We start from the raw sequence: 13,782 nt of genomic DNA on the forward strand, positions 1-13,782 counted from the left end.
GATTGTCCAAAAAGTTGCCATGTTGGGTATGTACATTTCATTCCCAACTTGTATGACTCTCTGAATAGATACTCTAACTACTGTAAGTTGCAACAATTACAATGTTCTGAAATTTGATAAAAAATCAAATGGAACACAAGTTTAGAACAACTGGAAGATTCAGCAGCCAATAACATACCAAAACAAAAGCCTTTATTCTATCCATTTTCTTTGCTAAGGGCTGCATGATTTGGTTTCCTTTTACAACAGAAGTGGACTAAACCATTGAATTAATAAATGGTGCACACACTGAGATCTTACCTATTGTTCAGCAGAGAACCAAGAAGCATTAAGCTATCTTCAGCAAAAGTGATGATCTCAGATGTGTTGTCACCACGGAGAAGCAGCTCACCCCGTGTTTTGAAGTTGGTAAATGTGAAATATCGATTATCCCACTCCACTAAGACCTGCTTTAGCTTCTGTTCAATATCTTTTTCTTTTACAGCACTGATGCAAATATCCTAATGCCCAATGACAGTAATCAGAAATCAGTTTACAAAGCTTACTCACACATCTCAGACTAGTGGTGAAACTGGTTAGTCATGAATTAATGTACCAAAGACTCAATATTTTGCTTCCTATAACATAGGCTGTTAAATAAGAAAAAGTGTTGCTCAAAGAAAATAAATAATTATAATAAACAATACCCAGCATAAAAAATAAAGAACTAATGGGAAAAAAGCAAGTGGAAAAAGAAGGCTCAATGTATTAAGCACAGACTTTGTGTCACATTTTGGGATTTAGGGCAAGATTTTATTCTGCCCTTGGAGACAGGCACGGAGGCGGGATGGATGGGGAGAGCAAACAAAATAGCAGGGGACACCATTCCCAACGTCGCCCGGGCCCCCTGCCATTTTGTCCAGGGTGGGGAAGGTTAAGGACGGTCCTCCCGTTCCAGGACAATTGAGTCCCTTAATTGGCCAATTAATGTCCTCTTCCTGCCTCCACTTCAATTTTGTTGAAGGCGGAGGGGCCTGCCACTGTGGGGAGATGCCTCCAGACCACTATCATATGTTGAGATATTGGGCACTACGAGTCCACTCCTGAACGTGAGACACAAGGTCCACTTTTGACAGTGACCTCTATTGGTGGTGCTGCCGAGGCTGTAGAGCTGCCAGGTCCTCCGATTGGGTTGGCATCTCAGAGACGGACTGCCATTCGGAATCAGATTGCAGTCCCAGTACCAATGAGCCTGAAGGAGATCGAAGGCAGAGCTGAAACTGTTAAAACTTGGTTGCATGCTTTGGACCTAATGGTATTGAAACAATATGAATATCCATTAATGCACATCAAGCTCCTTCTACTAAAATGCAAAGAAAAGTTACTTTGTTCATGCTCAATTCCTTGGTGCTCTTGAGGAATTGCAATATATTGCAAAAAATAATATAGCATATCACAATCAACACAGCTTATTAGAACTCAAATCATAAAATTCAATATATATCACCAATTAATAACTATAAACCATAACTCGCAAAATAATCACCAAGATAATCACCAATAACACCTTACAAAATCCGGCAGTGACCTCATTGAAGTAACATACTGTATAAATAGATCAGGTCAATGCCACAATAATCATTCAAGCAGATGTGTAATAATTAGACACTTCTCCTTAGGGGAATGCACTACCATAAATCTATTCTGCTAGACTATTTCTCTTCCACATGTCAGATGATCTTTCTCTGTGGAAATTGAGTTTAACATTTGTGAAAAGCTTTACAAATTCAAATCACATATTTAAAATAATAGTAATTCAGCTTGTTTTGCTGCATATCTGGATAACATCTACATTACAGTATTGTAATACCCTTATTTCCTGTTAGTCAAATAAAAGTTTGTGGAAAAAAACCTATCAAGTGTATGCACTTCAGTCAAATGTGTATTTTTAGTGGTAATGGAATATTAAGGTTTTTTAACATAGTCAAATATTCCAGAGGCTTAATTGGATGAAAATGGATGCTGAGCCAAAAAGGAGATATTAAAAGGAGAGACCAAAAGCTTGCTCAAACATATGGATTTTAGGGATGGTCTCAAAGGGAAAGAGGGAGGTAGAGAGGTTTAGGGAGCAAATTCCTGGATAAAACCTAGATGCAACAATGGTGGGGTGACGGGAGGGAGGCACATGATGCAGAGATTTTGCAGAGTTGTAAATCTGGGGAAGGTTACCTAGATAGGGAGGAGAAGAAGCCATGAAGGGATTTAAACTATGACCATTTTAAATTCAAGGTGTGCGGGGACTGGCAACCAATGTAGGTCAGCAAACACAGCGGCGATGAGTGAGCGGGATTTATTGTGACAACAGAGTTTCTGAGCAGATGAAGCTTTAGGAGAGTAGAGGTTGGGAATCTGGCCTGGTGGGCTTTGGAACAGCTGAGTCTGGAGGTGAAAAAGGCTTGAATAAGAAGTTTCAGGAACAGATGGGCTAAGACATGCAGAGGCAGGTGATGTTATAAAACTGGAAGTAGGCAATCTTTGTAATGAACAGCATATGAATTTGGAAGCTGATCTCATGGTCAAGTAGGATGTCAAGAGAAAAAATATTCAAAACAGTGATCAGCTAAATTGCTGCATTAACATAACTAATATAAAAGTTAGTCATAAAATGGCTTTGATTTTCAGCTTCTTTCCACAGTACAAACACTGTTTTTTATATTTCAGTTTTTGACGGCATTGCCAGACACCTGATTATTTGATCATTAGAAACAGTTCAGAAGCACATGAACACCAGTACTAGGTAGCAGATGTGCAGTAAGGATTTCTCTTTGGCTAATTTCACTGGAAGAGTGTACACTTCATGGAATAAATGGAGAATTAACAACACGGAGAACCTCTTCAAATGTTATTATTTTTTGAATGAGTTTTTAGAATCAAATAAAATAAATGGGTTTAATTTATAGATGAGTTTCTAGCATTTCTTCCCCCTTTCAACACAAGTCAAGATGCAGTTAACACTGTAATTCTTATATCTCTACAAATCAAAACTCACCTCGATCTCCTCTTTGTACTTTAAAAGTGGGGCTTCCATAATATTAGACAATTTAAATGTTTCACTGTCAACATCAAAGTCATGATCTGTGACTTGGGCAATGCGCTGCCAATGACGAGGCATCATGGCCTTATTGGACATCATTTCTAACAGCGGACAGCTTTCGCTGAAGTCATCAATGGTCTGTTTTAAATCAAGGTAGGCTGGCCACTCCTTCAAACCTCGAGGCAATTTACGGCATCTGAAATACATTGGCTATTGTTCAGATACTGATAACACTGTAATCTGCTTAAACACAAGCTACGCTTCTGATACGATGCAGTTATTTATTAATAAGTTGTTGGTGTGAAGAAAAGCAATGGCTTTCTTTTCGGTCATCACTTTTCTGAAAAAAGACTGACACTGAACATTAAATTACAATTGAGATTTTTGAAAGTAGGGGATCGGCTGGTTGTTACAAACCCTGCCCAATTTTCTCTTCCATTGATGTCAAACAAAAGGAAAGGCATGTGGGCTATACACTAGGTAGCCAGTCCGCTACTGCCGGTTTTGCACCATAACCAAGTTGAAAGTTCAGCTCAATGAACAATAATGGTCTATAAATTGAAATATACAAACATAAAATGAGCTCCCCTCTACGGGTTCAATATGGCAGGCGCTATGCGGTGCTCATTCTGCGATAGAAACATGCTGCCCACTATATCGGTTAGGTTTCCTCCATAGGCATCTAGGGCACTTGTCGAGAACTGGCATTAAACCCTTTTCATATGTAAATTGGGGCCTAGTGCCTGTTTCTGGCCCTCTTTCGCACAATTTCATTGAGAATGACCACAAAAGACAAGGTTTCTGCTGTACCTTTCAAACCCATGACAATTCCTACCTAGAAGACCGAGGGCAACAGGCATAGTGGGAACACCACCACCTGCAAGTCACTTATCACCCTACTTGTTAATATGTCACTGTTCCTTCACCATTGCTGGGTCAAAATCCTGGAACTCCCTACTCAACAACATTGTGGGAGTACCTTCACCACACGGACTGCAGAGGTTCAAGAAGTCAGCTCACCGCTCAAGGGCAATTAGGGATGGGCAATAAATGCTGGTCTAGCCAGCGACACCCACATCCTCTGAACTAATAAATAAGAAAAAGATTCTTCTTCAAGCACTCAGCAACCAAACGGAAGGTATCTTAAATGGACTGCTGGAGGCTGCCACCCAAACAGTAAGTTTCAACTTTTTACTTACTTCATTATGGAGCCAGGAAGAGCATTCCTTACCCTTCAGGCTCCACATTAAATCGACTGATTACTGCTCACCACCCCTTCTGATTGCTCCCCCAGGCATCCGAAACAGCTGGATTCCCTGCCTGACTGTGGAGCTACTTCTGGCACCACGACTGATATCCACAGCTCACAGATAAACTATTGAGGTTGTCAGTCCAATTTATGTGGTCTTGCCACTGGCCTCACGAGGCGCGCGCTGCACTGGGATTACACCACACTTTCTAGGCCAATGTCTTTATTAACCACACTAACAGACAGTGAAATAGGATTTCTGTCCTTTTGGGAAAGGAACCAGCTGCCCCCAGCCCAGTCAGCAACTCTTCTCCTGAAGATACTGGGGGAGACACCGCACCACCCCGCTATGAAAATTCACCCCATTAGTGACCTCAGAGTAACCAGGGAGGGGCAGTTAGTGCTGCCTTCATCTATGTTACCCACATCTCAAAAACAAACAACTACAAAAAAGCTAATACATTATGAAATGTCATTAGACAAAATACTAAACACAATTATCTGAAGAATTGTTATGCATTTCCCCACCAGCAGCTAATCAATATCAGCAGACAATGAACTTCAGTGCAGGATGCCAACAAGTAAGAGGATAAAGGGACAGCTACCCACTGACATTACGATGCATTTGAGAGTCTGCTCAAAACAGACAACAATATTTTATTGTTTAAGGTAGATAAACAGCAAATTCTCGTCACATCAAAATGTATTGTCTTCCATACAAACCTATCTCCTATTAAACCCTGTCCTACAGTGCAGATCAACTCAACCCTCAAGCGTTAACAGACACGTTAATCAACACTACCTGGCCCACTGAAAGTGAACCTGTATCAAAATAAAAGCAAAAACTGCTCTCTTCTATCAACTTCCTTCCTCTCTAACTGATCTTCTCCATCTTCCTTGTTCTCTTGACTGTAAAGATTTCAAGAATTATGAAATTACGACAAATTATGAGTTACAAAACTTTCCTAATCAAACATCAGTGTCGGTGATGAATTTACAATAAAGTTTATGTCACGCTAGGCCCCCACTTGCCAACAGCAAAGCACATTAATTTTGTCATGAACATTGATTTTAAACTGTTACTGGAGTGAAGAAGGCTTGTTAAACAGATCAGCCGTAGCTGGAAAAGACATTTGCATATTAACAGACTGTGTTTGGAAGGACAAAACAGCCATTCCCTGACATTCATTCACGATGGACTTTTGATCACCAGACGTTGAAGGTGGAGATCTTGCATTCCAGGTTGACTGCTAAGATGGCCGAACGGACATGGTCAAACCAGCTAGTCACATGACTAACCTGCTGGGCAACATGAGTTTTTCGAATTTGTACAAGCAGTTTGGGGAGAAAGTCTGTTTGCTCCTGGACTGAGAAGATCTCTCTCCTGTTTGCTCCCATCTCTTTCTCACAAGCCTCTGAACTCACTGAAGACACTTGAACCCCAAGAGAGAAAAGTCTCCTACTGCAAACAAGGTTTAAGAAACATAATGAGCCCCAATAAGATCTGCCTACAATCAAGGACTCTACAGTGAGCTCGAAGAACCATAACAACAACTCTTCAGATATTGCCTCAAACCTTTCCACTTTATTTTTCTTCTGCTCTTTTCTATCTATATTTTCTTGTGTGTATCGTGTATGCATGCTAGCATGGGGTGCAGCGTGTATCCGTAGGTGTTAATTGAATTAGAGTTTATGTTTAAGTTTAGTAAATTTCAACTTTTCATCTTTTAAACCTAAGAAAGCCTGTTTTTGCTAGTTTCTTTGCCTTATAATTGGAATGCAGTGAACAAGGATTCACCAAGGGGGAGCTATAAACACTGAAAGCTGAAAGGGAACCCTAGACCTCTCTCACCTGGGTGTAACAGAAATTTGGGTGCTACTGTCCTGGATTTTACCCAAAACAAACGAGAGAAATTGGAATTGGGAAGCCAAATTGTTCCCAATCAACACAGAGCAAGATTTCTATACAGGTTTTCTTGTGGTTGTGTGTGCTTGATTACTAACATGTCTGCAACTGAAGCTAGTAGCTCCCCAAGCCAGGATGAAGTAACTTGGAATAAGTTAAAAGCACTGTCTAGGGAGGAGTTGAGGAAAATGGCTGAGCTATGTGGGATCACTGTACGTGGCAAGGCTAGGAAGTCTGAACTTCTAAGGCTAGTGGTCAACCATTTTTCCCTTGAATCTGAAGAAGCAGAAACAGGGTTAGAAGCAGACCCAGACAGGGTACTGCTAGCAAAGATACAATTGGAACAAAGGAAAGTTGAATTAGAAGACAGGGAATGAGAAAGAGAAAGAGTGAGAGACAGGAGAGGGAAAAAGAGAGAGCCTTCCAGAAAGAACATGAAGAAAATGAATGACAGGAGAAGGAATGAGAGAGAGGGAAGAGAGAGAGCGAGAGAGAGAATATTCCAGAAAGAATGCGAAGAAAGAGAGCTGACACGGCTTGAGTTATCTGGGGGACGACAGAATAACCCCAGTGAAAGCATAGCCAATATGGAGGAGCGTAATTCAGGGCTGGGTACAGAATTGTTGAAACTAGCTCAATTAATTCCCAAATTCAATGAGAAAGATGTAGAAGCATTTTTTGTGTCTTTTGAGAAACTGGCAAGGCAGCTAAAATGACCAGCTGAGACCTGGCCTCTTTTACTACAAAGCAAGCTAACTAGAAAAGCCGATGAGGTCTATTCCCTGTTGCCAGATGAGAGTTCATCAAATTATAAACTGACATAAAGTGCTATCCTTGGGGCATATGCATTAGTACCCAAAGTCTATCGCCAAAACCTTAGAACCCTCAAAAAGCATGCTAATCAAACTTATCTGGAGTTGGAAAGAAGTAAGCAGCTGGCTTTTGACCAGTGGCTGAGGGCTCTTAAGGTACAGCTCAGCTATGAGAATCTCAGAGAAGTAATTTTGTAAGAGGAATTTAAACACTCTCTCCCACTCTCCATACATACCCATGTAGAGGAGCAGCGGGTTCAGAGAGTCTGGCAAGCAGCCATTCTAGCCAAGTACACTTCCTAATCACCCCCACAAATCCGAAAAGGACAAAGGGTGGGAAGGTGATAGGAATCCTGGGAGGGAAAGGAAAGCAGGAGACACAGGGTGCCCTCCTCTCGCCAAAAAGGAAGGTGCTGTGAGCAAGAGTGAGACCCAGAGACCTGTGTGCTTCCATTGAAATAAAGCAGGGCATTTAAAAGCTGACTGCTGGAAACTAAAGGGAAAACCGGTAGGGTTAATCAGGGTACATCCGCTCAGTGAAGAAGAGAACCTGATGGAAAGCACAGCAGAACAAGCTGTGGCTTTAACTGCCTTAACAGTGAGACCCAGGAAGCTTAATGCTGCAAGTGCAGGAAAATTTAATAGGATTCCTGAAGGTTATCACGGTTTTGTGTCCGAAGGGAAAGCAGCCCTATACCCCTCGAGTGGGGCAAGCAAGCCCATAGGGATTCTCAGGGACACAGGGGCCACTAGATCCCTTCTACTGGGAAAAGGTCTCACCTTTCCCCCAGAGAGTGCAGTGAACACCAAAATGGTGGTGAATGGGATTGGAGAGCAGTGCATGCCTGTACCTGTACACTGGGTGCACCTGGAATGCGACCTAGTTTCGGGACCGGTGACTGTAGGGATTGCCTCTAGTTTGCCTGTGGATGGGGTTGACCTGCTCCGAGGTAATGATCTGGTGGGGGTGAAGGTGGTAGACCCCCCCCAGTAGTGAAAGAAAGACTGCAGGAGGTCAGAGAGACAGGGCAGTGGCCGGATACAGACCCCAGCAGTTTCCCTGAATCTGTAGTGGATCAGGCCATGATCAAACCAGCTCCCCAAGAGGAGATTGCATTGGCACTGCAGGCAGATGACCATGAGGTCTGCCTGTCCGAGACTTTCTTTGGAAAGTTAGGAGACCTAGGGGATAAATTAAATGGATTTTCCCTATCTGAGGCTCTGTGAGCCGACCCAGTATTGTGAGAATTAGCACCGGTTGCCCAGTCTGCAAGTGAAGCAGAGGGAGTCCCTGATTGCTACTATTTAAAGAATGAAGTACTGATGAGGAAATGGAGTTCTCTTCATAGACCCAAGAGCAAGGAGTGCACAGTAGTTCACCAGTTAGTGGTGCCGCAGAGGTATCGGAGAGAAATATTAAGAGGAGCCCACGAGACTACACTGGCTGTACATGCCGGTGTACAAAAGACCAAAGCCCGCATAAGACAGCAGTTTGACTGGTCAAAACTCCACAAAGATGTGGTGGAGTACTGCAGGAGTTGCCACATGTACCAGGTTGAGGGGAAACCCCAACCTACAGTGAAATCTGCACCCCTAAGTCCTGTACCAGTGTTAAGTGGACCCTCCAAAAGAGGGCTGGTGAACTGTAAGGGACCCCCCCACTGAGAACAAAATGGGACGGGTATCACAAAACTGGCAAAAGGTTAGACATAGAAGGGGAAGAAGTGACGAAGAGGGCAGGTTAAAGGAAGTCCAGGAGGAATCCCTGATGAAAACCTCTACTGTCCAGTCAGCCAACCCCGAAAAATGTGAAAAGTTAGACTCCACATCCTCCTATGTAAATGCAGACACTAGAAGCACCCCACCAAAGTTGCTGACAGCATTTACAGGAACCTGCAGAGGCAAAGAAAGACCTCTAGGGGCAGAGAAACCATGAGGGTGATGCCTCACCTAGTTAAAGTGCCACAGGGCAGTACAGTAGAGTCTGCACAAATACCTGCAGGTAGGAGTGTCCTCTGGGACAAAGGGGAGATTAGCAAAGAATCCTCCCCCAAAGTCAGAAAAAAAGTGAACCACCTATCCCTTGAAGTCAAATGCCTTTGTGACTCAGCAAAGCACTGAAAGAGAGTTCAGGATAGACCCGCCCACAATTGACTCTTTAAAAAAAAATTACCTCAGCAGGAACAAAGACCCTAGGCAGCCATGGAAATGGGAAAACGGAAGAGAAATTTCCCCCCAAAAAAACATGTTTATTGGGATGCCAAAAAGGGGGCAATTAAAGCAGCACTGGCAGCAAGAGAAGACATTTTTAATAAGTTTTAGGATTTATGAATAAATGGGAATGAATGAGAGAAATGCATGTTTTTTTTCTGTACCTTATATTTTTCTCTCGACCCTTTTAATGAAATGTGCTTTTCTCAAAGCGCATTCCATTCCACTGGGTTTGGAGGTGACATGCTAGGCCCCCACCTGCCAACAACGAGGCACAATAATTTTGTTGTGAACATTGATTTTAAACTGTTACTGGAGTGAAGGCGACTTGTTAAACAGATCAGCCGTGGCTGGAAAAGACATTTGCATATTAACAGACAGTGTTTGGAAAGACAAAGCAGCCATTCCCTGACATTCATTCACAATGGACTTTTGATCACCAGACGTTGAAGGTGAGGGAACTTGCATTCCAGGTTGGCTGCTAAGATGGCCGAAAATACAAACGGACATGGTCAAACCAATTAATCACATGACTAACCGGCTAGGCAACTTGAGTTTTTTGAATTTGTTCAAACAGTTTGGGGAGAAAGGCTGTTTGCTCCTGGACTGAGAAGATCTCTCTTGTCTGCCCCCATCTTTCTCACAAGCCTCTGAATCCACTGAAGACACATGAACCCCAAGAGAGAAAGGTCTCCTACTGCAAACAAAGTTTAAGAATAATACTGGACCCCAACGAAAAGCAAGATCTACGTACAATCAAGGACTCTACTGTGAGCCCAAAGAACCATAACAACAACTCTTCAGATATTGCCTCAAACTTTTCCATTTTATTTTTCTTCTGCTCTTTTCTGGCTCTATTTGCATGTGTGTATCACGCATGCATGCTAGCGTGGGGCGTGACGTGTATCCATAGGCGTTAACCGAATTAGAGTTTAAGTTTAGTAAATTTCAACTTTTCTTCTTTAAACCTAAGATAGCCTGTTTGTGCTGGTTTCTTTGTCTTATAATTAGAAAGCAGGGAACAAGGATTCACCAACACGGAGCTAAAAACACGATGTATTTAAATTTAAACCCTGTTACAGTAAGACCAGGTGAAAGCTGAAAGGGAACCCTAGACCTCTTTCTCACCTGGTGGCAACAATTGTCAAATGGATCAAACAATGGGCTGTGTGTTTTTGTAAAATCAAAGTCAGACATGAAGAACATTTCTCAGCTGTTCATTTTGTTTTGCAGTTTTATGGCTCAGATTTGCTTAACTCTAATGTATTTGCATAAGCATTGAGCCTAGGAAACAAGCTGAAAAAAACAAATTCTGATACAAAGCTTTCTTAAGTAATTGGGACAATTGAAAATAATTGTTGACATCTTTCCGCGTGTTCTTTATTGCTACAAATGAGATATAGATTTATGGAAGATCAGTCGAAAGCACGGTAGAATGCATACAGTTAACAAACCTGTTTTGAAAATCCAGAAGTTCATTGTTTATCTTCTCTATGTTCACCACAGACCACAGAATGTTGAAGTAACCATTCACTGTGTTGATAACATTATTGTAGAGACTATAAAGTTTCTGTAAAAGGTTCAGCTCCTTCTTTATCTCCAACAGCTGGGGGCACTGTGTAACTGACAGTCCAAAGAGCTCCTCACCACTAGTGTAGGTGATGAATTTGCGGTAGAGATTGTCAAAATGATTCTGCAATGATTTGACAGGACATATCCTAATGAAACATGTGATTTGTATAGCTTAGGCCACTGCAACAAACCTCCCACCATTAGATTGTGTTCAGAAATCTAGCTTTGCAAATAAACCCTATTTCCCTCAGAAAAGAAATCTGCAACATTTTAGCAAATACAACTGAGGGCACACACACACGCCGATACTTACAGACCTTACAATGTAAAGGTATTAGTCCCTACTGTCCTTACATTTGTCAAAAATCTTATCTAGTGAAAAGATATTTTTAAATGAAAAATTAATTAATATTTTCAGTTTATATTTCACTTAACTTTGGCTGATCACATTTTTAAAAATATATATTTCTTGCCCCTTTTATAGACATTGAAGTGTTCATCAGAATCTAGTGAGATGGATCTATGCACTTTTAGTAACTATATGTACAAGGGTAATAGTAGCACTCCCACCCTCTTCATAAACAGACAAGTCCAGGACCTCAGTCAAATTCAGATTCATTTAAGCCCTTTGATAAACATCCAATTACCTGTCCTAACTGACATGGCTAGAATCTACTTAGTAGACTACTTAACTAACTCACTCTGCATCTCTTTCACATGTGTCTGGAGCAGTGACAGAACTAGATGTGCCCAGACTGACTCTCATGGGTTTTTCTAAATTGACAGCGAATGACAAATATCGGGCATTCCACAAGTGCATAAGCAAACATTTCAACATTATACCAATTAAATGACTCATTACCCATTGAGAAGTGTGACAGGATTCATTATTAGCATGGGCTGTATGCTTTTTTAGTCCCACTAATAAAACTATTGATTTCAAAACCACACTTTCCCAAAATTCTGTTTATGTTAAAAATAACAATGGTATTTATACCAGTTTTCAGCAAAAGACAGAAAGCCTGGCTACCAAGGAGTTAGTTAAGCATGAACAAGTTCCGTGGTCACTATACCTGATAAATAACCAATTGGTCATTTGCTTCTTGTGGAGACAATCCAGGCTGCATGGGACCTCCCTATTAAAAAGGATGGAAGAAAGGATTTGATTGTTCAATAGCAAAAAAAAAACAAATGAACAAAAGATAAATATTCCTGGCAAACATAAAAGCCTTGGCCCAAAATTTCTTCATGAGTTTCATTGAACACCCCATGTAAATCCAATGGGAAATCAGTGAACACATAAAGAATGCCAGGGTTCTGGATGTGCCACATCTCCAATTTTTCTGGGAATTTCAAACTGCATGAGATGTACCCCACTGTCATAAGCATTTGCCTGTCCTATGTAAATAAGATGCCTCCAAATTACCAAGAAAATTCCCATGGGGTCAATGCTGGATAGCACCCTATTTTGAACACTGCTTAATGTGTTCACATAAAATTACCACGTTTACTATTTTAATAGAAGCATTAAGCAGGGTAACCTTCATACAGTTTCTCAAAAAGTGCATTTCAGTTTTGTGGTTTCATAATTGGAATTATTAAACCATATTAGATGTAGAAGAATAAAACTGTTGATATTGAGTGTCCAGGCTATTTGACTATGGGATCACATCACACCCAAGTCCCATCCTGTCCTGACCCATGTCTGTACAAATGCAATTTTCAATAGGAATTATCAGATAGCGCTCACACACCTTTAAGCCCAGGAATAGAGAAACCAAATGTGGCAGTCCTATTGACAACCCATCCTAGATCAGTCAACTCAGCACAAACTAAAACTGAGGCCCAAGACCTTCCTGGTTGTATCATATGGTGCATTTATCCACTGAGCTAAAGGGGGAAGGAGTTTAAATCTTTTGCGTACTTCAGTTTTGTATTCTCTGTTGTAGGTTTTTCCTTGTCTTCTGCTTTAATAATTCAATAGCTGTCCTGGGCATTGGGATAGCAGCAGCCTTTTCCCAGTTTGTATACTGATTTTAATGCTTCAATATGACATGTAATGAATGATGTCCTGGCTCCAATGCCACTTCCCAATTCCTATTACAATTTGCAAGTATGCTGTCCTCCCAGTGGGCAATATTTGAAAATGTTTTGTGAAATTTTACATCCATTTTCTTCCATTATAAAGTCAGCTATTTCGGTGAACCTTCCCTGGAGTGTTCCTTTAATTGATTCACTTCACGCTGGTATCAGTATGTTATTTCACACATCCTGAATCCACTTTGCATATCTACAATAAATGGGACCGCTGGGAATGACAGGCACTGTAGTAAACAAAGACCACATCAAATGGAATCCTTGATAGAAAATGAAGTCAGTCTTTATTCTACCTTCACTTTACAACAATGAAACTAGGGACATCCATAGTTATAAAATAATTTTAGTTATTTCGCTTTCTGGAGTAAAACTATATCAGTATTGTGCAAATACTGAGCCTCTTGCTCTAAAAATAAATCAACACATTTTATTCAGTTCATTTTCGCTTATGCATGAGCTAAGAAAGCTCATGCATAATTATTTCTCTTTAAGGATTTTAATATTACCTTTTCATAGTCCTGACAAAATGTATTAGAATCTTCTAAGAATGTTTTAACATTGATGATCAGTTCAACACGGAATGAAGGTTGCAAAGAAATGAGGTGATTCTGTACTTCGGTTCCATGTAAAAGGAGCTTTTCCCATGTGTAACGCAATGTATCCACTCTTTCAGAGTCTTCTTTAACTACGTGGATCTCATATTTATTCAACATGGTGTAAAATTCCTGTATAATTTTAAAATACAAGCCAATAAAGGAACAAATACAAAAGCAAAATACTGTGGATGCTGGAAATCTGAAATAAAAACAGAAAATGCTGGAAACATTCAGCAGAACTCTGATGAAAGATGAAAGTTCTGTAA

The 13,782-nt window shown here is 40.9% G+C and overlaps 1 protein-coding gene across 1 annotated transcript in view; it reads right to left on the reverse strand.

Moving 5' to 3' along the window:
• Positions 1–13,782, reverse strand: part of LOC137378592 (dynein axonemal heavy chain 5-like) — a 334,675-nt gene that overhangs the window by 186,966 nt on the left and 133,927 nt on the right. The window contains exons 25-29 of the mRNA XM_068048894.1: positions 13,427–13,645; positions 11,897–11,959; positions 10,706–10,944; positions 3,029–3,269; positions 301–500 (exon numbers count right to left, since the gene is read on the reverse strand). Coding sequence (XP_067904995.1) covers positions 301–500; positions 3,029–3,269; positions 10,706–10,944; positions 11,897–11,959; positions 13,427–13,645 — 962 coding nt within the window. The remainder of the gene's footprint in view (positions 1–300; positions 501–3,028; positions 3,270–10,705; positions 10,945–11,896; positions 11,960–13,426; positions 13,646–13,782) is intronic.

The sequence above is a fragment of the Heterodontus francisci genome, chromosome 17, assembly GCF_036365525.1.
Source record: "Heterodontus francisci isolate sHetFra1 chromosome 17, sHetFra1.hap1, whole genome shotgun sequence".
NCBI classification, from domain to species: domain Eukaryota; kingdom Metazoa; phylum Chordata; class Chondrichthyes; order Heterodontiformes; family Heterodontidae; genus Heterodontus; species Heterodontus francisci.